The following is a 25,521-nucleotide window of genomic DNA, read 5'->3' as shown; positions in this document are numbered from 1 at the left end:
AAGATTTGGGCATGCGGCCCTGCCCTTTGGTTTTGGGCACAGCTGAGCCCTCCCAGCTCTGGCTCTCCAGCCCTCCAGGGCAAAACGATCACTTTTAATAGGCAACGAGGCTCCTCCGATAACTCCAGCAGATGCTGCCGTTTAATGCGGGCTGGCACATAACTTTATAATCGGACCATATTGCTCCAATTACAATTTAGCCTACAGTCCTCTTGGGCTTGTCTTTTATCTGTCCTCCACTGCCAAGCACGGCATGGAGAAGACGGGCTCCTGCCTGTCTCCCACCGCCTGCAGTGCCACCTCCCCACGTGTAGCTGACATCCTTGCTCCCTGTGTCCCCGTGCCGTGACACCCACCTGCCACCAGCCACCAGGGACGCATCCCATGGGTGACCCAGAGGCACCCCACGGCCCTGCTGCTCCTCCCTGTACCCGCTCGACACGAGCCCTGGCCCCGCTTTCTGCTTACACCAGGGTAAGCCGAGACTTACTTGGTCTGACAGCATTGGAGTTTCTTGAAATTTCTCACAGCTGCTGTGGAGTACTCTGAGCCAGCACGCCGCTTCCATTTTTCAAACCCGATAGCCATGACGGGGAGATTTTTCATTTTGAGAGTTTGTCTCCATGCGGGCTGTGACAGCCGCCTATATCTGTATTCGATGCTCAGGAAAACTTTTTTTGGCCTCTGTGTGGGCTCCCTAAACAGCATTTCACTTGGGTTGGGAGGCAGGAGCTGCTCCGGGTCGGGTGGGGATCTGAGGCAGCAATGAGGTGCCCACGGTGCAGCCCCATCGCCGCCGCAGCTATGGGAAGGCAGGGACCAGCCCCGCGGTAATGCCTGGGCTCCCCCCGCATCCTTTGGAGCCCTGTTAAGCCATCAAGCTGTCAGCAGGGCTCCTGCAGACCCTATTAAAAGGATATTCCCAGACAAGCTGCTCTGGGAACTTTAAGCACTGGCTGTAAATGTCTTTTGGTTGCTTAAGGGGGAAACCTCGGGTGACCTGTGTAAGGGATATACCCTCTCAGTGCCCCAAATCCCAGAGGAACCAAGAAATGTGAGCACTCATTTAAACCACAGCACAAGCCCATTAAATCAAATATACATTCAGTTAAGGGCACACAAACAAGCTCAGCTCAGCCCTGGGTCAACCACTGCCCATTTGCTTCTGTCCATTTGCATTGCATGTGTCGGAGGGGCTGCCAGGGGGCTGCCAGGGGGGCAGGCTCCTTGCTGGGGGCTTCATGCAGAATTACAGGGCAGCAGCAACCTTGGGGACACACCGGCCCCACCCATGTCACCCAAAAAACAAGGGGCATGGGACATCCTAACCCTCAGCCTGCACGCTGCCCAGCAGTAACTCCTCTTTCTGAGCCCGATAAGCACATACACCTGCAGGTATAGGTTCAAGCAGAGCACTGGACTTTGACAGGCCCCGGCACGCCTGGGGAAGCGAGGAGCCTCTGTGCTCACACCACACAGCCGGCACTTTCATCCAAGTCAGCACTTCCAGCGTGGCTTCCCCAAATGACTGCACATGAGTGTTTTGAAATGTGCTGTGCGTAAAAACCCGTGCCAAGAAAATTCCTTCTTGCAGCTTTTTTTCTTTTTTTTTTTTTTTCAGCAAGCAGCCACTGATAGGGATCAATGGGAATAAAGTCACTTCATTTACAAACCGGAGATCCAAATCTGATATACATCAAAATTCGAGGTAAGTCAAGGAGCGATGGAGCACTGCCAGCTCCCCAAATGAATATTCATGGCCAAGTTGCAGATAACACAGCGGCAGAAAGACCGCCTCTGGGAAGGGGAAGAGAAAGGATCAGGCTTATTTCATTATTTTTATTGAGTGCAATTCTCTCTTTAGTACAATATTCTCTGAAAGTTACCGTTACAAACTCCGACAAGTTCAACACAATTGACAAACTGGGGGAGGGGGCAAAAAAATAAGAAATAAAAAATGATAATTAAAAAAAAAAAAAATTACAACGGGTGAAAACTTTTTACGGACACCTCACTGTTATGTACAGGACGGGGCGCTGCCAGCCGGCACGGGGCATGCTGCGGCGGCGGAGGCTCCCGCAGCCCGGCTCAGGGCTCCGGAGACATCCCAGCTCATCCCATGGGTGGCGGAGGGTGCGGGAGAGGCGGCGCTGCCGGTGCATCCGTACCCCTGCAAGGGAAGAGCGGGGAATGAGGGTGAGAAGGAGCCTGCTCCGTGCAGAGCTGCATGGTGCAGGCTTAGCACAGCCCCGGTGCCACTCGGGGATGCAGAAGTCGGGTTTGGAGCAGGTTCGGCAAAGCCCGTGTACTGCGTTTCCAGAAATAATAACAAAAAAAAAGACAGTGACCCCCCAAAAGGTGCTTTTCCCCTCCCCACACTGCAATAGAAGCACCCCTGGGGCTAACACAGAAGCCAGCAGTCAAGCACCAAAAACTGCTCCTTCCAAAGTATCAGAAACCATCGCTTTTCTCTGCTGCTGCGGGAAAGGCCCACAGACCCAGAGAGCAACCACCAAGCACCGCACAGCAGCAAAATCCCATTTCTTAGCCCCTTCCAAGAGGCAAAGATGCTTTTAATATAGAATTGCACCTTGGAAGCATAAAGCCACTACATTAAATAACAATACTGTTGACCACTGCACCCCTTGCTTGACTGCCGATAACCGAGGATCACTGCCATAATTATTCCAGGGCACCTCTGCATGAATGTGTCAGTGCTTTTAAAAAAAAATTCCAGCTGTGGCTGACATTTTGCTCCTATTAAAATTCATCATTCTGCTGAATGAAAATCATTTCCAGCAAATCCAGGTAGTAATAAAACTTTTATTTAGTTATTTAGTGCTTAGCAGAAAAGGGGACACGCCAGGAAGGGGAAGAGACACTGAGATTATCAGAAAGACAGAGAGAACATCAGGAAGACAGAAAGAAAAGCAAGCAGTGTTTGGGGTAAAGTTATTGCTGTGCATTTATTATGTCCCAGGGTCCATTTTTGGTGCCACACTCAGGGATCCAGCTGCACACATATTTTTGAGAGGAAAACCCATCCTGCAAGGGAGGCACCATGAGCATTGGCATCATCTCCAGCAGCACACCGGCCCCAGGGCACTGATGGAGTTCGGGCAGCCTAAAAAAAACCCCGAAGTCTGCTGCACATCCGAGATGCCCAAGACCAAGCAGAGTGCAAACACCTGTTATTCCCAGGTGCTACTTGCAGGGCGCACACCATTACCACCAGCCCTCCCCAGGGAAGAGGGCAGCCTCTGGCATGGGCTGCATCTCCAGCTGCCAGTCCTGCTCAGCGTTAATTGGCGTTGATAATTGCACTGATGTTGACCATAATTTTCTTGCCCTTTCTCCCCACCTTGGCACAAAGGTTCAATCGCCTAACAACACCCTGGGGATAAGCAGCCGGGAAAGCTGCTCCCCAAGAAAGTGCCCAGGCAAAGGCAGCGTGCGTGCCAGACAGACAGGCAAGGGAGAAGAAATGGGAACGAAGAAGTGACTGAGGCTTCTTTGTTTGGGAACGCGGAGAAAAATTCACTCAAATTCATTTTTTAAGTGGATAACACAAGCTGCGCTAATCCCCCCCCAACGCTTACCCGGAGTTAATGCAGCCGTAAGCAGATTTTTGCCTAATCCACTTCCGCGGCTGCCCTGGAAGGGCGCGCCTGTTTTGGGAACCAGCTCGTTCAGCTAATCCACTTACAATTCACGCAGCTGATTTCTTCGGATTAACCTCCGCGAGCCGAAGGGTGACCCCATCCGCAGCCACGCCACCAGCAGAGCCGCCGGCTTCTCCTCCTCTTGCTGCCGCACAAAACATGGACCCAAACCAGCAGAACCCCCCAAGAGATGGATGCAGAGCCAAAACCCACAGGCAGTAGAAACAGGAGAGCAGGACAAAGCAGCCGAGGGGTTTTGGAGAAGGGCGAGCTCAGCTGGGACACGCAGAGAGTGCAATTTGTGGGGCCAGGAGCAGTGGGGTGAGACCCCGTGCCGAGGCAGTCCCACCAGCACAGGTGGGCTGTGGGGAAGGTGCCTCTGCTCCATCATTGCTTGGGGTGCTTCAGGCTCCTTCAGGCTCTTCCAAAACAGAAAGGAGCCTCACCCAGAAAGGTCTCCTTCCATCTCTTGGAGCATCATTTTGGAGGCACCCAAGCTGCACCAAGACAGGCGTCCATCCTGGCAGGAGCATCCATAAATTGGGCACCAAAGCAGACGATGCCAATAGGGACGTTGTGTGACCTCCTGCAGCTCCTTGTGCCGTGGGGACCCCACCAGAGAAGGGGACGCAGAGCATGTGGATGAACACATGAGGTGGATGTGAAACCCTGACCTGATGCCCTGCCTTCCCATCGGCATTTTAACAGGGTGTCACAGGGACAGCAGGGTGGCCTTGGAGTCACAATGCAGCCCCGGGAGCTTGCAACTCCGCTGCTGGTTCTGTAAATCCATTTCTCACCTTAGAAGCTGCTTGATGTTTTATCCTTTCTTTTCTTTTCCAACAGGAACAGAGGGTATCCCAAATATACAGGCTGTTCTTTATGCCTCAGAGGCTCGATTCAGCCCCTTACAGACAACAATTTGTCCATCCCCATCCCTCCAGACCAGGCTCCTCGGTGCAGGGGGAGGGGGCCGCAGCCGCTGCCGGGCTCGGAAATACCACTCCGGGCTTGCTCTTAGTTAAAAACCGGCCGCCTGCTGCTTTCATTGCCAGCCCCGCTCTGACTTGCGGCAACATTTAAAATTAAATATACATAAGCGCTTTCAAAGAACTGCTAATTTGAAGGTCATTAAATGGCACAAAGCGCGTTCCTCTTTTTTTTCTGGCAAGAGGCACACAATGCTGCTATTAACGGGCGCACCTCGTCCCCGCTCCTGCCCTGGACACGCTGGGCTCCCCTCGGCTGGTTTAATTACCGCTATTGAGCGAGCGCCTCCTCCCCGCCGGGGACAGCGCTTTGGGAAAGGAGCAGCAAGTTCCAGAGGGGGAACAAAGCATCCAAACCGCAGAGGGGCTCTCGCCCCCGGGCCCCTGGCAGTTGCTGCAGGAACGCGCAGAAGGAGCCGAGAGCCCCAGAGCACGGCTGTGATAGCAGGGGGTGAGGAGCAGGGATAGGGCCAGGATCCGTCCGGGTGGCACCCAGTGATGAAGGACCCCCAGAGCCAGCACCAGGTGTGTTGGGTGAACCCTCAGCCCGAGGAAAAGTCAGTGCAGAGAGGGAAGCACTTTGTTTCGATGAGAAAAGCCTTTTTTCCCCCCTCTTATTTCCTATGCAAAGTGAAACTTCAGGGAAAAAAAATATTTCCGAGACACCCCTTCTGATTTAGGATCGAGGAAAGGAACACCAAGCATGACACAGAGCAGATGATGTGAAATGGGAGCTTTTGGTTTGGGTTTGGGGTTTTGGGGAGGGCTTTTTCCTCGCTGAAACCATTTGGCAGAGTCCCTCTCAGTCTGCAGAGCATCCACCTGACCCAAACACACATTCCTCCTGGGTCCGGAGAAAAAGCAACAGCAAGGCAGAGCCTCCTGCCCCAGCTGGAGCATCTGGGCAGCTTCTCCATCCATTGCTGATGGAAGGGACCTCTTGAACAATATGGACAATGCTGCCACTTGCTTACAACCCCCTCTAAATCCAGATTCAGGAACTGTCAGCCAGACTTGCTCATCAGTGGTGGTGCCAGGGATGCTTCAGGCCCCAACGTTTGCATCCCAGCTATGTCTGAAGAGAAAAAGAAGCGTCCAAAGTCTCTGAAGGCATGGGACCAGGTGGCCCACCTTTGGGCATCAGATAGCCACCCCTTCACCAGCCGTGCCTCAGCCCTGGAGGAATTGCTCACACCATCCTCAGACTCCTTGTTGAGCCCTGGGCTCTCATGTAACACCACAAGGGACATCTCCAGGCCCAGTGCCACCACAGCAAGGACCAGTGAGAAGAGCTGGGGCTGGGAATGGCCTGTCCCACCACAGCCCAGGAGGCGTGGGCTGCAGGTTAGGTACAGGCAGCGGTGCTGTCACGTCGTCCCTCCAGCCCCAGGCGGGCAGCAGAAGGACACTGAGCGAGGCAGAGCAGCCACAAAGGGGGAGTTTTGATATTTACCCTGTGTCACTGCTGTTTGTCCCTTTAAATGCCTTTAGCTTCCTTTTGGTAAAAGAGAAGTGATAAAAAAAACACAAAGGATCCATCAGCTGCGGTGAATACCAAGGTGGCGAGGCAGCGCGTTAGCATGCACGGCGCCCGCTCCATCTGCATGTTGTATGCGCTGCGACAACATCCCGGAATACAGATTCAGGCCGCGAGGATCCCGAGAGGTACCAGCGATCGTCTATCTGACAGGCCAGGAGCAGTCCCCGCCGTTGTAAACACGGGGTGTTTTTCTCTGCCTCTTTCTCCGGAGGGAGTTCAGCGATTCGAAACAAGCTCAGTCCTGCTGCTTGCTCCCGCTCTCCGGCAGCATGGCAGGATGTTTCCTTAGACGATTGGGAAGAAAAACCTAAAGTAAAGAGCTCCCCAACATGTGGGACCCTCTCCTGCCAGCAGTGTCGGCCCACATCCCCCCAAGCCACAAGCTTGGACGGACAGACAGACATGGGGCACCCCACAGCATGGACAGACACAGAGGAGGGCATCTTACAGACACCTGAGGCACCCTGGTAGGGCAGGGAGGTACCAGGCAGCCCCAATATCTTCCTGACAGGGACCCACAGCCCTCAGGGCACGGCGAGCCCCCGTTCCGGCTGCCAGGCGCGGTGATGGATCGTTACAACTCGCACATAGCCGTCTAAGTAAAAGCCTTATTAAGAGTTCATTCATTTTATAAACTCTCCGCGCAGTCCGCAGAGGGAAGTTAGATTGCCCAGACTTACAATATTCTGTGTAAACACTGACATGCGTCTAGTAATTTTAACTAGATCAATTTGCAAAGGAGATCAGCGGTCGGGAAAAAAAAAATCAAATTAAACACTGAAATATTCACTGGAAGAGGCTTCGAGGAAGTAAGCAGAAAAACACAGTGAAGGACGGACAGACAGAGAAGTACACGAGACAAATGGACCTACCTCTGAAGCCATGAAACCCAAGTCTGTAACCCAATATCAAAATCCTTAGGTCCACAAGATGGGGGAAATAAAGTTCTCCGTAGCCATCTTCTGCAGATCCCCGAGGCTCTGGAGGCCTCATCAGTCTCTTCCCCAGAGCATCTCTCCTCCTCCTCCTCCTCCACAACCCAGTACCCACGCGCTGCGGCTCCTCCAGTCCTGTCCCCGCTGGCCCCTCGCATCCTCCTCGTCCCGGTCCCGCCTGCGCCACGCTGAGCACCGGCCTCGCTGGGGCCTCTGCCGGCTCCAGGCACGGCTCCAGGCCTGGGACCTGGCCGCCCACTGCCTTCGGGTGGGTGGCGACCTCCGAGCACGGACAAGCAGCGAGTCCACGGTAGGTTGACAAGGTACACGCGCGCACACGCACACACACACACGGGAACACCTCTTTCCGTTTTCCATGATAGATTTTTTTTGTTGTTGTTGTTGTTTTTCCTTTTTGCAAAAAAATGCAAGCAAAAGAAAAAAACCAAGGTTTTTCTATTGAAGGTACATCTCTTCTTCAATATGAAGACATTAACTGGACTGAGTCGGATCCCCCCCCCCTTGCAGCGGTCAGCGAAGTCCTTTGGTAGTTGGCAGAGCAACACCTGGACACGACGGGGGCAGCTGCGGAGGCTGCTGAGGAGCTCCACCAGGCCATGAGCACAGAAGGGAGCAGGAGCAGCAGGAGGGGCCGGGGCAGGGAGGAAGAGCAAAGGAAGCAAAAAGGAAGGAAGGCGGTCGCTGCCGGTGGCTTCTCCGGCCGGGGAACTCAATCTGGTGCCTCTCCCTTCCCCAACAGCCCCTTCCTCCGCCTCAGTTTTGACTCCTGCTCACTGGCGGTGGTAGTGGAGTCTGGTCTCTAGGATTTGGGTTCGTTTCCCCAACGTACATTGGTTTGTCTTCATTGTCGGTTGGTTGTGGTTTTTTTTTTGTGTGTGTTTTTGTCTTTTTGTCATTTTTAAATATACTATTTGTACATATTTATACTTATTTATATGCCATTCCCCGTGACATCGGTAAGTGTGCTTCTGTAGGCGAGGAACGGGAGTCACCAGGCCAAGGCCAGTCCCAGGAGCATCCTTCACCGGCAGGCGCAGCCCCCGGCCGCGGCCGCCCCTCTCCGACCGTCGCACCGCGGCTCCGTCAGCTCCTCCCCTCCCGCCTCCGCCGCCTGCCCTCCCCGTCCCCTCCCCGTCGAGCGAGGGACGTCACGCCATAGAGGTCGGAGACTGACTCATCTGCACTCGCATGGACTGGACGCTGTTCAGGATCTTCTTCTGGTGCCCAGCCAGAGTCACCCCTATTCTCAGGAGGTCTCTGGAAGACAGACAGACAGAGGGACATCAGTGGACAGCCATGCTGAGCAACCCCGCGAGCCGGTGCCATGTAGAGGCACTGGACTTACTCAGATGTCATCTGGGCGACCAGCTGGAGGGAGGTGAAGCCAGCGCTCAGGAAGTTGTCTCTGTACTGGCTCATCTTGACGGCGCTCAGCCAGTCTTCTACTGAGGTAAAGGCAGTGAAATCGGGGATGGAGCGGTCGAGGAGGGGCTGAGAAGGCCTGGAAGGGAAGAGAGAGGCACCAGGGTGAGGACGGGACCACCAAACTCACCCCTGGGGAGGGAGGGAGGGAGGGAAGCCAGGCGCTGGGGGACTCACACAGCGGTGATGGTAGCCACAGTTTTGAGGCTTGCCGGGTTGCGGATCATTTTGTCGAGGGTGTTGACGATCTCCGTGAAGCGAGGCCGGGTGTTGCGGTCCTTCTGCCAGCAGTCCAGCATCAGCTGGTGCAAGGCGGCCGGGCAGTCCATGGGCGGCGGGAGCCGGTAGTCCTGCTCGATGGCGTTGATGACCTGCAGGGAGCAAGGCAGAGCGTGAGAATGTGGCCCGGCGACGTGCAGGCAGCTCTGCCAGGCCGTGATTGCCGGCAAAGCAGGCGGGAGGAGATGCCACAGGAGGTTAATCTCCGCTCTGATGCTCTGCGCGCCGCAGCTCCTCGCGGCAGAGCGCTGCCACTCGTTATCTCGGCGGATCGTGTTGGAGTACGGCAGTCGCACTACCAAAGCTCTTTCCCAGCTCACAAACCCTCTGAACATTTTCAAAGGCACTGCAGCTTCCTGAAGTCCAATTACCAGCCCACTGGCTTTTCTTCCCAGCTTCCCTCCCGCCATCCCTCTCGCTCGCCAGCCTGTTTCATCTCAAAAACCAAGGCGACGGGGTCTGGAGCATCTCCAGCACTGCCTTGACCCCTCGGTTTCCATTTGGGCAGGGCTTTTTTTTTTTTCTTGCCCTTTTTTTTTTTTTTTTCAGCGAACTCCCAGCACTTACATCTTGGTTGGACATGTCCCAGTAGGGCCTCTCCCCGAACGACATCACCTCCCACATGACGATGCCGTAGCTCCAGACGTCGCTGGCCGATGTGAACTTGCGGTAGGCGATGGCCTCCGGGGCCGTCCACCGCACGGGGATCTTCCCACCCTGCCAAGAACAGGAGCTGGTGAGCACCCCGGCCTCAGCAGCCTGCGCACACATCCTGCTCAAGCCAGTGAGTGCCTTGCAGTCAAGCGCAGCCCAGCTCTTCTAGCAGAAAGCCAAGGGACAGAGGGGAAAAAAAAAAAAAAACACAACACAGAAACGCGTGGTATGTGCTCGGGGCAGAACTGCATTGTAAATCGTTGAGCACAATTGTTTTCCGTAGCCTTTCCAATGAAGCATCAGCTGCTCTTTAAGGCTGAATGGCAAAAATTTGATTTGAATAACTACAAATGGAGAAATTAACTGCTAGGTTGTTTTTCCTGCCTTTTCCCCAGAGCTAGAAACCTGCTGTGGGAGGCAGAGTGATGTAATCGCAGGCACAGCATCATTTCCCAGCTGCCGAGGAGATCTATTATGGCCTAAATTAAATAAAAACACAGATGAGATAATCTCTTTTATCTCTAAAGGTGGGAAAAGGCTACTCCAGGCCTCTTCCCAGCAGCTACTGCTGGGGTCTTCAAACAAAAAACCTGATGCGTTTCTGCTCAATGGCCGCAGGACGAGTCTGGGCAGGGAGCAGGAGCAGACCCAAGCCCAGCCAGAAACCCCACAGCTCGCTTTAACCCCCCTGGCTGTGGCGTGACTCACTTGATCCGTTTATTTCCATTTGATGAAATCCTAACAGTCTGATCTCCTTGGGGCTCCTGTTGTAAGCTACATCACGCCAAAGCACGCCTGTGCACAGCTTGGCAGCCCAAGAAACTGCTTTGCAGGGGTTGGTGTAGGACGTGCATCCTCGCTCTCGCACCCAACCCATGCCCCTGCTCGCTGCCCTGATGTCTGCCTGGAGAAGAGGCACTGCCTCCATTCTCCTTCTTCCAGGCCTGACCCTGCCACATGTTAGACCCCTGTATTATGAATTGTTTGCAAGGAGTTAGGAAGGTTATTAGCTCTTTTAATAAGTGATTAATCAATTAGAGAGCCCAGCAGGTCAACAGGGCACTCACAGCCGTCTTGTCTGCTCATCCATAACGCCGCTGACAGCCTCGCCAGCCTGCTGGCAGGGGTTTATGCAGCGCAGACACTGCCTAGTGATGTCTCCCTGGTTCCACCTAACCCCTTCGTACGGCACGGTCAGGACAGAAAAGAAAGGTGCTTTGGAGACAAGGGAGACAGAAAACTCATAAAAGGGAGGAAGAGAAAGGAAGAAAAAGAGGATAATGAAAAAGGGAATAAGAACAAGGGAAGTCAGCCTTCCCAAACAAGACAGCAGCTGAGCAGTAGAGCCTTCCCTGCTGATGGAAGGAAAGCAGCAAGAAGAGACAAGAGGTGGACCAGCCCTCTGAGCACCCACCCAAGCTGCTCTCAAGCCCAGAGCCCTTGCAAGAGGGGCTGATCCACCATGGATCTACCATGAGGAGCTACCAAGAGGAGCTACCACCATGGTAGGGGATCATCAGGAGGCTGGTGGGGTTACTGCTGCAGGAAGCGAGGTACGTACCAAGGAGCTGGTGTAGGTGGGGTCGGACGTGTCGTCTTGCAGGTAGCGCGAGAGCCCGAAGTCTGACACTTTGCACACTAGGTTGCTGTTGACCAGGATGTTCCTGGCTGCCAGATCTCGGTGGACATAGTTCATCTCTGCAAGGTACTTCATCCCAGCTGCAATTCCTCTGAGCATCCCCACCAGCTGGATCACCGTGAACTGCCCGTCGTTTTGCTGTGATTGAAAAGAGCAAGCATGAGAGTCTGCACCCCAAATCCTGTGGCTGACCAACAGCTGGCACAGCCCCACATCGCCTTACCCGTAGGAAGGAGTCCAGGGCCCCATTCTCCATGAACTCAGTGATGATCATGACAGGTCGGCTCTTGGTCACCACCCCTTCCAGACGGATGATGTTGGGGTGATCAAACTGCCCCATGATGCTGGCCTCGCTCAGGAAATCCCGGCGCTGCTTCTCCGAGTAGCCAGCTTTGAGCGTTTTGATGGCCACGTAGATCTCCCGCTTGCCAGGTAGCTTCAGGCGGCCTTTATACACTTCTCCAAACTCCCCTGCAAGTGCAAGACCATCCATTACCACCTCCATATACAAGGATGCACAGAACAGTACCTGGAGCTCCAAACCAAGCGGCTGAAGAACACCAACCAGCTGACACCCAACGGTGCTCTCAACCCGTTGACACCTAATGGTGCTCACAAGTCTACGTGCTCATCCTCTTTGAAAGGTGCTGAGGACATGGTTGGGCTTGCAGCCTTCTCCAGGCTGCCAGAGCCCATCACCGACCACCGTGGAGCCTGGGGCTGCTCTTGTGAATCCCAAGGGAATGTTGGCAGAGCTCGAATTTCTAAGGGCTCCTTCAAGTGCAAGGTGTCAACATTGATAATCGCAGTCACCTTTTTGCACATCATTTATCCAGGAATGGAAAATAACTGGTCTATTTTCATTGCTGCATTCTGATTTAAAACGCAGAGAAGGCTCCCTCTTGTTTCCACCGGGAGAGCTTTTCCTTCGCCAAGGTGAAATTTGTCTGCGGAGGGATTACATTTAAGCCAGGCTTATAGCTGCTTTGCCTTGATGAGCAGCAAAAGGCAGCTGATACATTGCTGAACTTGATCCCGACTGAAACAGCTCACTGCTTCCTTGTGGCTTTCCCCCAGCTTCGCACTCTCTTCTACGAGTACGACACAGTCATTTAAAAATTGCAATAAAAGCAGCACAGATGACTTACAGATACGTGTATGCATGTGTACATATACATATGTATGGGAATATGGCACAGACTGGAAAGAGATCTGGCTTTTTCTTATTACCTCATGGAAGCAAACTAGGAAATCCCACGGTCACCCAGCAAATACATTACCAGAGTTCCTCCCAGTCTCAGAGGAATTTACTCTGAGAGCAGAAATCAACCTCATATCCCCTAATCCATCAAAAATGCATGAAAGGCTGATATCCCGAGGCCTCATTAAGGGTTGTGCATTTCCCAGCAAAGAACCATTCATGCACCCCCCAGAAAACTGCCCCAGGTCCACAGGTGTCCACCCAAGAGGAGTGGAGAGGGCAGGGAGGTGAGTATGTGGGGACCCACCTGCTCCAATGACCTCTTCGATCTTCACAAAGGAGACGTCGATCTCCTTGGCAAACTCACGGACCGCCTCGTTGGGGTCCTCGTAAGTGAAGGGGTCGATGTAGATTTTCATCCCTGGAGACCCTTGTCATGAGAAACACAGGAGAAGTGGCAAAAGAGAAAGAAAACCAGAAGTCATTGTGCCATGGCCAAGACCTGAAGACTGTTCTCACACTTTCCCCTCCCCATGTCCATTAAATCAGCTGCTATGTGCTCTTCCACACCGCCTCCAACAGCCCACTATGTTCCTCTTTTGTCCCTTCCAGCAAGGTTAGAGGAGGGAGCAGAAGCTGAAGGGGAGAGGAGAGAGAACGAGGCAGGCAGGAACCAGCGATGAGCATCCAGCTCACAGGGACACTGACAGACCACAACTACAATTAGCGGTTTTTATGGCAGGGGAATTGGCAACTTTATGAGGCAAGATGCATTATTTAAGAAATATTTATTTACCCAAAAAGGCCTCTGATAGTTTTGTGGCTGCCACTAAATTGACAGAGTGCAGCAATTATAATCAAAAACCTGTATGGAGCCATAAAAGTGCGGCTTTGCTGGCCTTTCATCCGTCCCTGCTGGGCAGCAGCAGGATCCGGCCGCACCACGGGGAGACACGGGCACTGCCTTCAGGCCAGACCACAACCCAGGAAGGGCAGGGGATGGTGACAGTAAATCCCGACCCTAAAAGCATGTCGGTGCAGGGGACACTTGGTCCTCAAGGTTAACCTGGAGGGCTGGCACTGGCCAGGGCATCACTGAAGCTGCTGAACACAGGGCTCATGGCATCGCCTGCTCCACAGCGGGGGTGTTTGGGGCAGGAGCTCTGCACCTCCGGGGCGGGTGACGACAACTGCAATGAAGCCATCTGTGCATCTCCCAGTTCATAAATCCCTTTACGGCTCTGTCTCGTACACTTTAACTGCCCCATAAATTTTTTTACAAGAGCAGCTGATGCTCCAGCCAGGATTACAAAGGGATTTACAGGATCGTAACCAAGACTGACTCACCGATCAAAAAATTGAATAAATAAAGGAGAAAAATAACGCCAAAGTTTCCTGCCCGCTCTCAATGCAGGCTGGCTTTTAAATACCCTTTGACGTACTCCAGGCTCAGCAAACACCAGGTTGAGTTCCCCCCCAAAATCTACCTAAGGCACTTGCATTTCCCATCCCATCCAAGCGAGCATGACTTGGGCACCTCGGGCTGTTGGTTGTTTTTTCTATCCCTACAAAACGCTGCGGGGCACCTTCTGCACGTAGGCTCTCTCAAAGCATCACGCAGGGACGAGGCACGAGAAATTGCAGCCCACTTCTCACCACCTCTAACTCTGAAGTTACCAGCCCCAGCGCAGACACCCCTCGGGCGACGCACACGGAGCTGTAAGAGGATGCTCTAATTGCCGTGCCGTTAAACGAGCGGCTTTGTTCCGCTGCTGAGCTCATCTCCCCATTAGTCGCTCGCCACAAATCTCCCACCTGTTTTGCTTGGGCACGTGCAATAACCACGCGCCCGGAGGCTTGCTAACCTTGACCGGGTTTTTCCCGGTCATATATAAAATACCAAGGCCTGTTTCACCAGTTTTCTACCTGGTTTTGAGCCCTGCCATGTTAGAGCTGCCAGCCCCAAATCCCCAGGGGAGACCCAGCTCTGGCACTGACTGCTCTTTTTTCTCCCAAGCTGGATCCCAGCTTCCATGCATCTGGATGGGTTGTATTTCAGAAGGACCCAGCCCCACAATGGAGATTTCTTCCTACATGCACAGCAAAACCCCTCTAAGGCTACACAGAGGGACTGCTGCCAGCCAGGATACAATTAAAAATGCAATATACAATCTTTTTCCTATATAACCCCACAAGGGCACCTCCCTGCCATCTGCTCACAAACCTGGGCATATTTCCCCATCAGCTCTTATCAATTAATTTCTAATAGCCTGATCTCATTTGTCCCAGGCACCAAGTCCTCTGAAAGGAAGCAAATCCACCTGGGAGACTTCTTCAGGAGGGTGTAAATGGGGTTTGCCGGTGTTCACGATGCACAGAGCTGTAAGCCTGCTGTGCCAGGTCTGTGCAGGAGCCGAGGGCTGGGTCACAATCACCACCTGGAGCTGCTGCTTTGCTCCTTTATGATCAGTTTGCCTCTTCTTCCCTTTGGGAGCCTTCACAGCATCCTCCTCCATCCCCTGTATCCTCCCCCACTGCTCGCTCTTCTCCCTCCCCACCAGCGGTACCACAACCCCACAAAGCCACCCTGACCCCTCTCCCCTGTCCTGCTCACCTCGCCCGGTGCTGTAGTGCTGTAACTTATCGCTGTAAACGGCCTCCTTGCTGTACGCACGCTTCCTGGGAGGAGAGACCAGAAAACTGCGTGAGCAGTGCCACAAACCACCCCCCGACAGGCAGCCTGCACCTTGGTGCCTTTGCCCACGCCGTGGTGACCACTTCCAGCTCCCTTGTCTGCTGATAGCATCCTGAGTGATTTCCCCATCCCTCCCCTCCTGCACCCAATCTCTTCCAGCCGCTCCTCCACGTTCTCACCTGCTGCAGACTATGGAGATGGCCACCAGCGAGACGATGAAGACCACCCCAGCCGCTGCAGACCCCGCGATCAACGGCAGCTGCTCCCTCAGCTCGGATTTGTAGTCATCTGCAGGAGAGAAAGGACAAGGTGAGCCCTCCCTCGCAGCCCCTGGAAATGAGCAGAGCTCCCAAAACATCCCCATGGGGGCTGCTCCGATGGGAAGGGTGATCAGTAAGGGTTAAAAATATTGATGAGAAGGTCCTAGGAAGGAAATCAAACCAGCAGAGCTTAGGTCCAGTTTTCCAAAGGGGAGAAGTTTACAGAGTGGCTTTGGCCACACCTTCGCTCAATAAATTTAGTCAATAAATGACCCATTGGTCATTTCAACCAAATTTAACATGGGGTCTCACAGAGCTCCTAAACCTTCCAGGAAAGCAGGTGGGGAAGAGACCGTCCAGAGAAGAGGTACAACTGAGAGCATCAGACTCAGCTGCAAACCTCATTCAAGACAAGGCCACTTTCATTTGATTTTTGTACCTAACTTCAGGCCACATTAAAGCAAGAGGATGTTGGTGTAAACAAGAAGCAGGCTTGACCTGTTTGCATTTAGGTCTGCGGAGCAATACCTAACCAGCACAGTCCTGCCCTGTCGCTCATGCCAGAAGCCACAAGCAGGGATTAAAATAAAATTCACTCCAAAAGGAAGTATTTAACACCCTTTTATCTGTATTTTTCTGCTCTGCAGTTAATTACCAGCAGCTAGATTTTTCCCTTGCATGCTGCTCAAATCCGAAGAAACTCTCCTCTAACAATCAATTATTATTTAATAATCTACAATATCCATTCTTATTAAATTTCAATTAATTGCTTATTTGAGGCAGGGCTTTTCTTCTCACTTCTCTAATCCTCGATCTTGAAGGCACTGGGGGGTTATTACCATTTCCTTCCTTTCAGTCCCCTGTGTGCTTTTCCCTCTTCTCCCTGCTGCCAGAAGCTTGCCCAATGCATGCCCTGCTCTGAGCATCCTGCAGCTGGCTGGTTCCTGTCCTGGACTGGGAAAACCACGAGTTTGGAGATGCCAGGGTGGAGATTGGGGCTGGGGTCATGGAGTGCCTGCAAGGCACTGTCCCACCCCAAAGCAGTCCAACTGCAGACCCCATCTCATCACAGCAGGACACATTCCTCATGACCAAGACGTGGCCAACCCAAAGGCAACTTTAATTGCGTTGACAAAGATATTAAATGGTTGTTTGTCACGCAGCCTGACCTCAAAGTCGGGTTCTCTCAAGGCTCCCTGGGGAGCCAGTGCTCCTGCAGTTTTGTAGCCCTGGCGCTGGGCATTCACCAGCCTGCAGAGGTTGGTGAACCAGTGGGCTGGGACCCACGGGTGTCACCTAACTGGAGCACAGCTGGGCTGAGAGCAACAGAAAAAGGGCTCTCTGCAGGGACTTCAGCCTCTAGAGGGGCAGAAGGACCAAGAAAACAGCCTTGTTCCGCTCACTGACTCCTGCATTTGTTCTGAAGCCAGGAGTGATGAAAAGCAATCCCATGAGTTATTAGTGCCTAAAGGGATGCAGTATTTCTGGGTGTCCACTCACTGGGAAAGGGAATGACAGCAAGACTCTGGTGAGGAGGCCAGAAGACACCATGAAGGTTGTGACTTGCCCTTTCCTCCAGTGTACCACCTTGGGGGAGGAACCCCGGGAGAGATGGGTCTGAGCCTTCAGGGTTTGCCTGAAAGGACACAGATGTGGCTCCAAACACCTCAGGACAGCTTCACATCCTTTTGGGGGGCCTGCACCCTTCCGCTCCTCCCCACCACAGCATGCTGAGCACACCATGGATGATGACCTGGGGCAGGAAAAGGCATGGCTCTTTTCCATCCATCTGTTCTGCTCTCTGCATCTTTTATTGACGTTATTCAGAGAAAAGCAATAAAACTGATGAAAGGGCTGGAAGGACTGATTTATAGGAGGGACGACTCAAACACCCGGAGAAATGAGAGCAGGGAGGGGACCCAACTGGGTTGGAGAGCACCCAGCCCCAACACCACGGATGGATGCAGGAAAGACAAAACCACAGCTAAATAGCAGGGGAGCAAACACAGATAGCAGATTTACAGCAGATTACTCCTCCAGCTGGCAATTAATAAGACATCCCTGTAAATCACCTGGCTTTTGCCATGCTGCCCGCCGGGGGAGAGGTTCGCAGAGACAAGTTCATTTAATCCAATTAGAGCCTGAAGCTGCGGCTGGGAACGTGTCCTCCTCCCCCCCTGCACCCCGGCCACTCGCTCACCGTCAGTCAGCGTCTGGAAGCACATCTTCCCGCTGTACTTCCCGTAGCCGGCCACCGTCCGCGCTCGCACCTGCACCACGTAGACCATGCCGGGGCGCAGCCCCTCGATCCTGGCCGTGTTGGTCTGGCTGCGGGCCATGGAGGAGTTGTACTCGTTGTGGTCCTGTAGGTAGGGCCGGGAGACAAAGGGGTCAGCCAGAGTGGGCGGCGATGGACATCTCAGGAAGGTCGTGCTGATGCCGTAAGCCCACCCTCTGCTCCCCCTGCCCACCCTCCGCGGTGAGGTTTCCACCCGAGCTTACCGTTGCCGGCCTTGAGCCCACGGCGTTGCTGACGTCGGGCGTGCAGATGCGGCTCACCTTCTCGTAGTAGCGCAGCTCGTAGTCCAGGATGATGCCGTTGGGCTGCTCGGGCTGCGGCCAGGACAGCGTGATGCTCCTCATGGTGGCACTCACCTGGTGCATGATGGGGACGGTGGAGGGTGCTGCCAAGGGAGGGGGGGAAAATTAACGCCGAGGGGTAGGACTGAGCACCAGGGGAGGGGGGAAGCTCTGATTTACACCTGTCTCCTGGTTCTCACGCCTGCGGCTGCTGGCCCCACGGGACAAGGTCCCCGTCTGGCAGTGGGAAGAGCAGCAGTGCAGCAGCTCACACAGAGCCCGAGTGGCAAGCCAGCGGGGGAATTCTGGTATTTAAACCAATTACTCTTTTTAATTAGGGATCTGGAAATCAGTGCTCCTTCTCCCTGGGCACGCTCTGTAACTTGAGGCAGTCGAGGATGTGACCCCAGCACACCAAGGGACACCTGCTTGTGGTGCCTGCATCCACTGCTCACTGCTGGTTCTGCTCTTAGGGGCTCTCCAGGAGCACTGAGCCGCAGTGCCCAGCCTCCAAGAAGCTCCATTTCCAAAGCCCAAACTTGCAGCACGGACTCAAACCACCCCAGACCTGCTGCCCTCCAAGGTGCACGTGAAAGGGCCAGAGCCAGGCAGCATGGCCCTAATCATGCCCCCCTTCCTACCAAAAGCTTCCAGGAAAGGTATCCAAGGCCCTATGGAACTGCAGCTGTGCCAGGGTGACCCACACAGGGCCACCATGCTCAGGACAAAGGAGGGAGGATAATCGCTCCCTCCCGCTCAGCACATCAAAACGAGTGGCACGCCTGCTCCGTGCTGCAGGAGATGTCGACAGTCCAGTGCTGTCTTTGTTTATCCAGCACGTTTAATCCTTTTTTTCCCCCTTTAATCTTTTCCACTTTCGCTCCAAGAGATTCATTTTCTGAATTTAAACACTTAGCTTGATTGCTGTGCTGTTAATTGCTGCGTTCCCAGCCCCCCCGCCACGTTCCTGCCTGTCTATGGCAGGGCTGATGCTGTGCCCAAACGCCCAGTGCCCAACTGGGGCGAGCCAACGCCAACCAACCTGCGTGGATCCGGCCATGCGCAAACATGAGGCCACTTGGAAACCAGGTGGAAAAGCTCACTGCAGAGCCAGGATCAGTGCCGAGAGCAGCGGGGAGGGGGGCACACAGCATTCATAAGGCAAACACAGCAAGGAAGAGAGGGAGAGGGGAAGAAAGGGAGACCAGGAGGCAGAGCCACACGAGCTCCAGGAAAGCAGAGCTGGGAAGATGAAGGGGACTTGCAGGGATGGAGGAGCAGGGGGCAGCAAAAATATTCCTCCAAAATGCACCCCAGAAGAAAAGGCCTCAGTGCAAGGAGCAGGTTTGCTTGCACATGGTTAACAAGACAGCAATGATAGCCAGGCGCAAACATAACACAAGAGTCTGACAGGATCAGCGTTCCCAGGAGGGGAGATACTAAAAAATTTACGCCAGGTTTCTGTCTTGCGCTCTCCTGAGGGAGCAGGTTAACAAAGGCTGCCTGTGTTACATGCTTGGCACAAAGCAGAAATTACCATCCCCTGCTTCTTCCCCATCCCCTCTGCCTGCTGTGCTCCTGCCCCGCAGGGAAGGGCCAGGTTTCAACCCACTTCCCCCTTCCCAAAGCAGAAGTGCAGGGAAGGGCTGGTGCCACCTCACCCCCATAAATCTAGCGGGGGATAAACAGCAGGCACAGACCCTGGCATCGCAACCAGCTCCCCACGACTCACCAGCTTGGTTGGTGGTGATGTTGACGGAGACGTGCTGGGGCGGGAAGGGGCTCTTGTTGGACACCCCGTTGACCGCCTGGATCTCGAAGGTGTACGGCGTGTGCGCCCAGAGGCTGCTGATGAAGACGCGGGTCTCCGTCAGCCCCAGCTGCCGGGGCACGAACTCCACGTTGTCGTCGCAGCGGGAGCAGGCGCGCCGGTCCGAGCGGCACTTCTTGCAGACGATGTTGTAGGTGACATCGTCCCGGCCCCCCGTCTCCCGCGGCGGGTTCCACTCCAGGATGATGGAGGTCTCGTTGACGATGGAGATGACGTTGCGGGGGCCAGAGGGGACGCCTGTGGGGAAGGAGAGGGGTTGAGACGAGTCCTCGTGCCAAACGTTGCCTGCTCTGGGGCTGGGCAGGAGGGACATCACCACCTCTTTGGACACGGCGCAGACTTTCCCCACCTCTGCCTATCTTCTCCTGTCTCCATCCCCACCCACCAACGCCTCCAGCAGAAGAAAGAGGCCTGGGGGCTCAGATTGGGACTCTGACACATCACCTAGCCAGAACCTCACAGAAACGCAGGAACAAGGGGAGAAAAGAGTCAGAAATAGTAAACGGTTATTGGTGGTTCAGCGCTTCAGGTTGGGAGCATGGGTATTTACCCACAGCGTCGGAGTGTTTTATTAGCAGCTGGGATGTCAGACGAGAGAGTTCATTGATCAACGCCGTGGGTAGTACCGAGACGGGAGCTGTGGCGGATGCTTCGGAAGGGAATTAAATACAGCACCGATTTTGTATGTTGGCAAAACGCGGCTGGGATCGATAGGGAGCGACAAAGGAGGTGCCAGCCACACCAGGGAGAGAAATCCAGTGCACAGCTGTGTCATCCGGGTGGGTCCACCTCTGAAAACCCAAAAGCTGTCTGCTGCCTTACATTAAGGCCAAGAGAACAATTAATTACTCATGCCAGCAGGGCTCGGGTGTGAGCACTGCACTTGCAAGGAAGAAAAAAAGGACTTCTCCACGTCAGGAAGAGTTCAGAGGGAGCAATAAAAATGATGGAGGACCTGACCTTAGAGAAGAGGTTGAAAGAGGAAAAATGTCCTGGGGGACCTCCCACAAGTGTGCTAGGGAATCTGGGGATGTGCAGGAATTATTCGCTGGAATGGGAGGCAACAGGCAACAAGTAAAATAGAATCAAGTAACAAAAATCCCATCCATTTAAATCTTTCCCCCAGCACTGGGCTGAAGGTGCTTGTCACTGAGCTACTGCCAGCACAGCATCCTTGCCAGCAAGGGATTTTGCAGGCTCAAGGTGCCTCTGATCCTTAACAGATAAGAAAAAAAAGGAGAAAAAGCCTTTTGCCCTGGTCAAGGAGGCTCCTGACACCAGCTTCTCGTGCTCCCAGCATTACTGCTTGCCTGCCTATCATGGCTCTCTTCCAAACCAAGGCACCACCAGCACACCTCCCAGTTATCCATGCTTAGCCCCAGAACCACACTGCCCTCCTGGCACACCCAGGACCACAGCACTGACACAGGTGGAAGCTTTCAGCTGCAATGTTTTGAGCTTTAAGGGCTCTTAGAGAAAAAAAAAAAAAAAAAAAAAAAAAAAAAAAAAAAAAAAACAGAAATGGGGAAGAGTTTCTGGAAAAAGCCGCCCTGTTCAAGGCACCAGCGAGGCTGTGGCACTGCTTTACGGGGGGATTTCCCATTAATGATCAACTAATAAATTAAACAAAGATGGAGAAGCACTTAGTCCTGTGACACAGAACAGCTTCGTCAGTGAACAGCTGGCACCTCCAGTTAGCCTGTTTGAAAACTAAGCTTTGATGAGAAGGAAGAATAAAATCAGTAAATGGGCTTTTTTTTTTTTTTATACTGTAATCCCTTCATGAAGCAGTACTGTAAATCAGCAACGTAACAAGACACAAAGAAGGCACAGATTCATCCGCAGGTGTTGTACCTCCTGACTTCTGCTCCAACAGGTCGAGCGATTCGGCACCACATGGAAACACGTTTCCAGCTCTGAAGGGGAACCTCGGGGACTCCTTGGCATCAGGTGCATCCCGGCAGGCACAAGCACAACGGCACTAACCCATGCAGGCTCCAGAGAAAGATGTGGGGTGCCCAGCATGGGAAACATCCCATCGCCCGCAAAAATAGGGTTTCTGTAGGTTAAGCTCATCTACAACAGATCTTTTAAGGAGCTGCAGATCAGGGACAGCATGGGAAGTCCCAGCCACACCCCTAAACAATAAAACAAGGGGGATGCAGACCAGAAATCCTCGGCCCCTGAACCACTCTCTGTGCTGGCCCCCAGGCAGCCACAGGGCGAGAGGGCAGCGCTGCCACCACCACTGAGCAACTGGGGCTTTGGGGCTCAGTACGAGGGGTGTGCCCCTGTGGGAGAGGAGGTGGCCAGCACCCACAGCAGCTTGCAGCCAAATGGTGAGGTCTGGAAGATGAGGATAAGGGAGAGCATCTTCAGCGGTTGTATTCCGTAACATCCTGGTGTTAAAGCTCCTGGCTTAAAGACCTGAGTCGGTGACGATTTTGGGCGGGCAGTTTGGGAGGCGTTGAGGCCAGGAGCCACGCTCCCAGCAGGCTGAAGAACACCAGCAGTCCTCTTTTCTTTCCCAGCCTCTTTCCTCACCAAAAATCAAGCTGGAGCCCGTAACCACCACCCCAGAAACACCCCTGACGGCACACGCCACCAGGCAGAACCCCTCTCCCCCACCCCAAAACACTCCCTCCACAAGACAAGGAACAAGACAGCGGAGTGCAGACACAGCTGCGGGGATCGAGCCCGGCCCCCAGTTTCCTCCCAGTACTTACTGGTGCAGGCGGCCGCCGGCGGGTCCAGGTCGGCCCGGTAGTAGCCATTGCGGCAGGCACAGAGCGGCGACGCCTCGGCGCTGGAGCGGCTGTTGGGGGGACACGGGGCGCACAGCCCCGCACCCTGGCTGGCCTTGAAGGTCCCGGCCGGGCAGGCTGCAAAGAGAAGAGCAGAGAGGTTGTGCTCGGATGGGACGGGCAGGAGCCGGGGCTCTGCCGGGTGGTGGTGGTGGATGTCCCTGCTCCCCACCGTCCCCTCGAGCCTTTAACGGGAGGGGGCTTCGTTAATCAGCTGCATCGCTGCTCCGTGATGGAGGGTGAAGATGGAGAGACACAGATGGGGTCCCTTGTCCCTGTCCCACCCCACCATGGTGGCCCTTACCGAGGAGGTGCTGACAAATGGATGCTCCTTCAAACTTGATGCCCCCCTTTGCCCTTGACACCCCCAAAAGCACCCCCAAAAGCCCCAGGGCTGCAGAAGGGAGCTCCCAAATTTCCCCGGCTGTACCAGAGGGACCAGGCCACCACCCAGCCAGGGCGGCTCCCCCGTCACCTGCACGGTGGTGGCCCCACGGCCGCTTGTTCCCAGCTCTGCCCCGCGGTGCCACCACCTCCGAGGCGCCGCGCGGCGAAGAACCACACTAAGTGTCTCATAAACACGGCGATGATGGAGATAATGGGAAGTGCCTCTTAGCCCCTGCCTGCTGCATCAGGATATGAGGCATCTCCTAGCAGCCATGAAGAGGAAATTAATAGGAGCAAGCAGGAGTAACCACTTTGATGCAATTTCCTTGGGAGATAGTGGACCATCTAATCTTTATTGGAGCCCTTTAACCTGTCATTCAAAACTCATGAAGGCCTCTTGCTTGCGCAGTCTCTCCAGATATTAAAAGATGATAAAAAGGAATAAATCAAAACAATATTTTATAATTTGATTATTCAGGGGATCTTCCCCCGGCCTGAAACATGGCCCTGGTGCTTTACAAAGGACCAGCTCTTCCTGGCAGCATCCCGGAGGGACCCACCACCATCCCCTGCGTCCCACAGCGCCTGTGCCACACGTGTGGCCTCTTCTGGAAGCACGCAGGGGCCATGAGCCAAAGGCTCGTGCAGGCAGGCAGCCAGACACACAGGCCACCAGCCCTGAAGGTGACCATCAGGACACCAAAGCAGAGGCCACCACAGCCAAAGACTGCAACGTCCCCGCTCCCCGTGCTGTCCCCATACACAGTGGGTCCATCCCCACGTGCCCTTTTTGCTCCTGGAAAAGCACAGGGAGTGTGCTGGGCGCCTACCAGGATAAGGATGGAGAGGACGTCCACCTGAACCCATAGGGCAGGCAACAGGAGAGCGAGGGAGGATGACAAGAGGAAGGCTTTCATACAAACAGCCCCTGGCTTCAGCGTGCTGGTGGGTCGGTGTGAGGGCTTCGTTTGTTTTAATTACAAGGAAGCCCAGCAACACCTGTCAAAATATGGGAACAAAGTCTGCTCCGCGAGCCGGCATCCTCAGGTTTCTTTTATCACTTTGCTTCTCTGCAAATTCCTGTAATCCGCAAACACGTGGCCCTTAATTGTTACTATTACCAATTAGCACTGCTCTCCTGTAATTACAGCAGGTTTGCCTAAGTCCCCCAGGCTGAGCCCGGGGCCTTCCATGTCCCCCGAGCCCCCCGCCCGAAAACCAGCCCCGCTATCCCCTGGTGTTGATTTCGCAATTAGCCCTAACGAGGGTGCTTTAAGGGTGTTGGAGCAGCGAGGCAGCGCCCCTCGGAGGCTACGAGAGGATGAAAGATGCCATAAAGGCAAATAAACACCCACCTGAAATTGCCCCCTGTAGGAAAAAGTGACATTTAGAGGATGCTACGATTACGCCCGAGGTGATCCGAGGGCATTTATCACACTCATCCCGTCCCAAAGGGGACAAATCAACACGGTGGCCTGGGGCTGCGTGGACACAACCTCAGACCAGGGTGAGGTCTTCTCCTGGACCAGCTGGCCCTGGATACCTGCTGTGCCACCACGATGGGGACACGCCACCACCACGGAGCCTCCCCGCCTCCCAGTCCTCAGTCCGGGGAAGCTGGAGGAATCTACGGAAGGAGAAAGCCCTCTCCGTTTGCCTTAAACCACCTCGACTCACCCCATTTTCCAAACACGCCCCAAAGGCTGGGAGCTGAGCGCCCGCCCAACATAATTACAAGCAGCTCCGGTCTCGTCGCGTTGACGCAGCGAGTTAATTAAGCCAGCCCTTCACCTCTGGAGAAATAGGCTTAGATCTGCCGTGGGACACACATAAATTAAAGTCAGCAGCTTCCGAGCCTGGCCCACGATGGTTTATTCATGTAGAAAAAGCAAAGCTCAACACGTAAAAAGGAAAGCAGATGATGCCACAAGGCTGCCAGCTCGGCGGAAAGCAGGAAAATTCATTTTTGCCCTCAAAAGCAGGCAAGGGGAAGAAAACAAAACTCCAGGTCACTTTTGTGAGCCCCTTTTTTCACCTGCTCAAGCTCGTTTCTGCTTGGCTCTTAAGAAACACTACAGGAAACAGGCGCTGCAGGAACAAAAAGCAAATCTGGATGCAAGGGTCACATCAAGCAAGGTCACATCAAGCAAGGTCACATCTCCTTAGGGACAAAAGGTGGCACTGAGGGCGTGCTGACAGGGAGCAGGCAGTCGTGGACCACTTGGGAATGCATCCGCTTTCTGCCTTGTGACCATCGGGGTCCCCGGGGGCCCCCAGGACACTGAACATTGCCCCATGGGGAAGCCAGGAGCACCTCGTGGTGCCACCAGCGCCTGGAGCAGCCCCGTGCCCCGCACAGCCCCTCCGCGCTGCTTGGAAACCTTCCCCTCTCCTGCCAGGAGCTCATTAAGCACCTTTCCCTCCACCGCCCGCTCACGCCAGGCAAGTAGCCCCTCGATCTAGACAACATCAAGTGCTTATTAATTACGCCTGAAGTGGTTCCTCGTTAGCGCCGATGCAGTGATGGATGAGGCACCCCGGGACGGTGCCGGTGGAGGGCTCCAGCCACGTGGCCCCGCTCGCGCTGCCAGGACACACAGACACAGAGCAGCGCGGGTTTTA

At 54.2% G+C, this 25,521-nt stretch overlaps 1 protein-coding gene and 1 long non-coding RNA gene across 2 annotated transcripts in view; both read right to left on the bottom strand.

Annotated features, from left to right (window-relative positions):
- Positions 1-1,819: 1,819 nt before the first annotated feature.
- Positions 1,820-8,220, bottom strand: LOC311212523. The gene is made up of 2 exons (XR_014618706.1): positions 7,064-8,220; positions 1,820-2,170 (listed from the first exon to the last, which is right to left on the bottom strand). It is a non-coding gene; the product is annotated as an uncharacterized lncRNA (long non-coding RNA).
- A 54-nt stretch (positions 8,221-8,274) lies between these two features.
- Positions 8,275-25,521, bottom strand: part of EPHB1 (EPH receptor B1) — a 43,500-nt gene continuing 26,253 nt past the window's right edge. The window contains exons 4-16 of the mRNA XM_084291709.1: positions 22,435-22,590; positions 19,610-19,945; positions 17,800-17,981; positions 17,498-17,660; positions 15,217-15,325; positions 14,957-15,021; positions 12,650-12,772; positions 11,365-11,612; positions 11,064-11,279; positions 9,416-9,565; positions 8,747-8,940; positions 8,493-8,648; positions 8,275-8,404 (exon numbers count right to left, since the gene is read on the bottom strand). Of these exons, the coding sequence (XP_084147835.1) occupies positions 8,296-8,404; positions 8,493-8,648; positions 8,747-8,940; positions 9,416-9,565; positions 11,064-11,279; positions 11,365-11,612; positions 12,650-12,772; positions 14,957-15,021; positions 15,217-15,325; positions 17,498-17,660; positions 17,800-17,981; positions 19,610-19,945; positions 22,435-22,590 (2,207 nt within the window). The 3' untranslated portion in view covers positions 8,275-8,295. The remainder of the gene's footprint in view (positions 8,405-8,492; positions 8,649-8,746; positions 8,941-9,415; positions 9,566-11,063; positions 11,280-11,364; positions 11,613-12,649; positions 12,773-14,956; positions 15,022-15,216; positions 15,326-17,497; positions 17,661-17,799; positions 17,982-19,609; positions 19,946-22,434; positions 22,591-25,521) is intronic.

Source organism: Netta rufina, assembly GCF_964035555.1.
Source record: "Netta rufina genome assembly, chromosome: 9".
Taxonomy (NCBI): Eukaryota; Metazoa; Chordata; class Aves; order Anseriformes; family Anatidae; genus Netta; species Netta rufina.
This window is presented reverse-complemented; position numbering and strand designations above follow the sequence as displayed.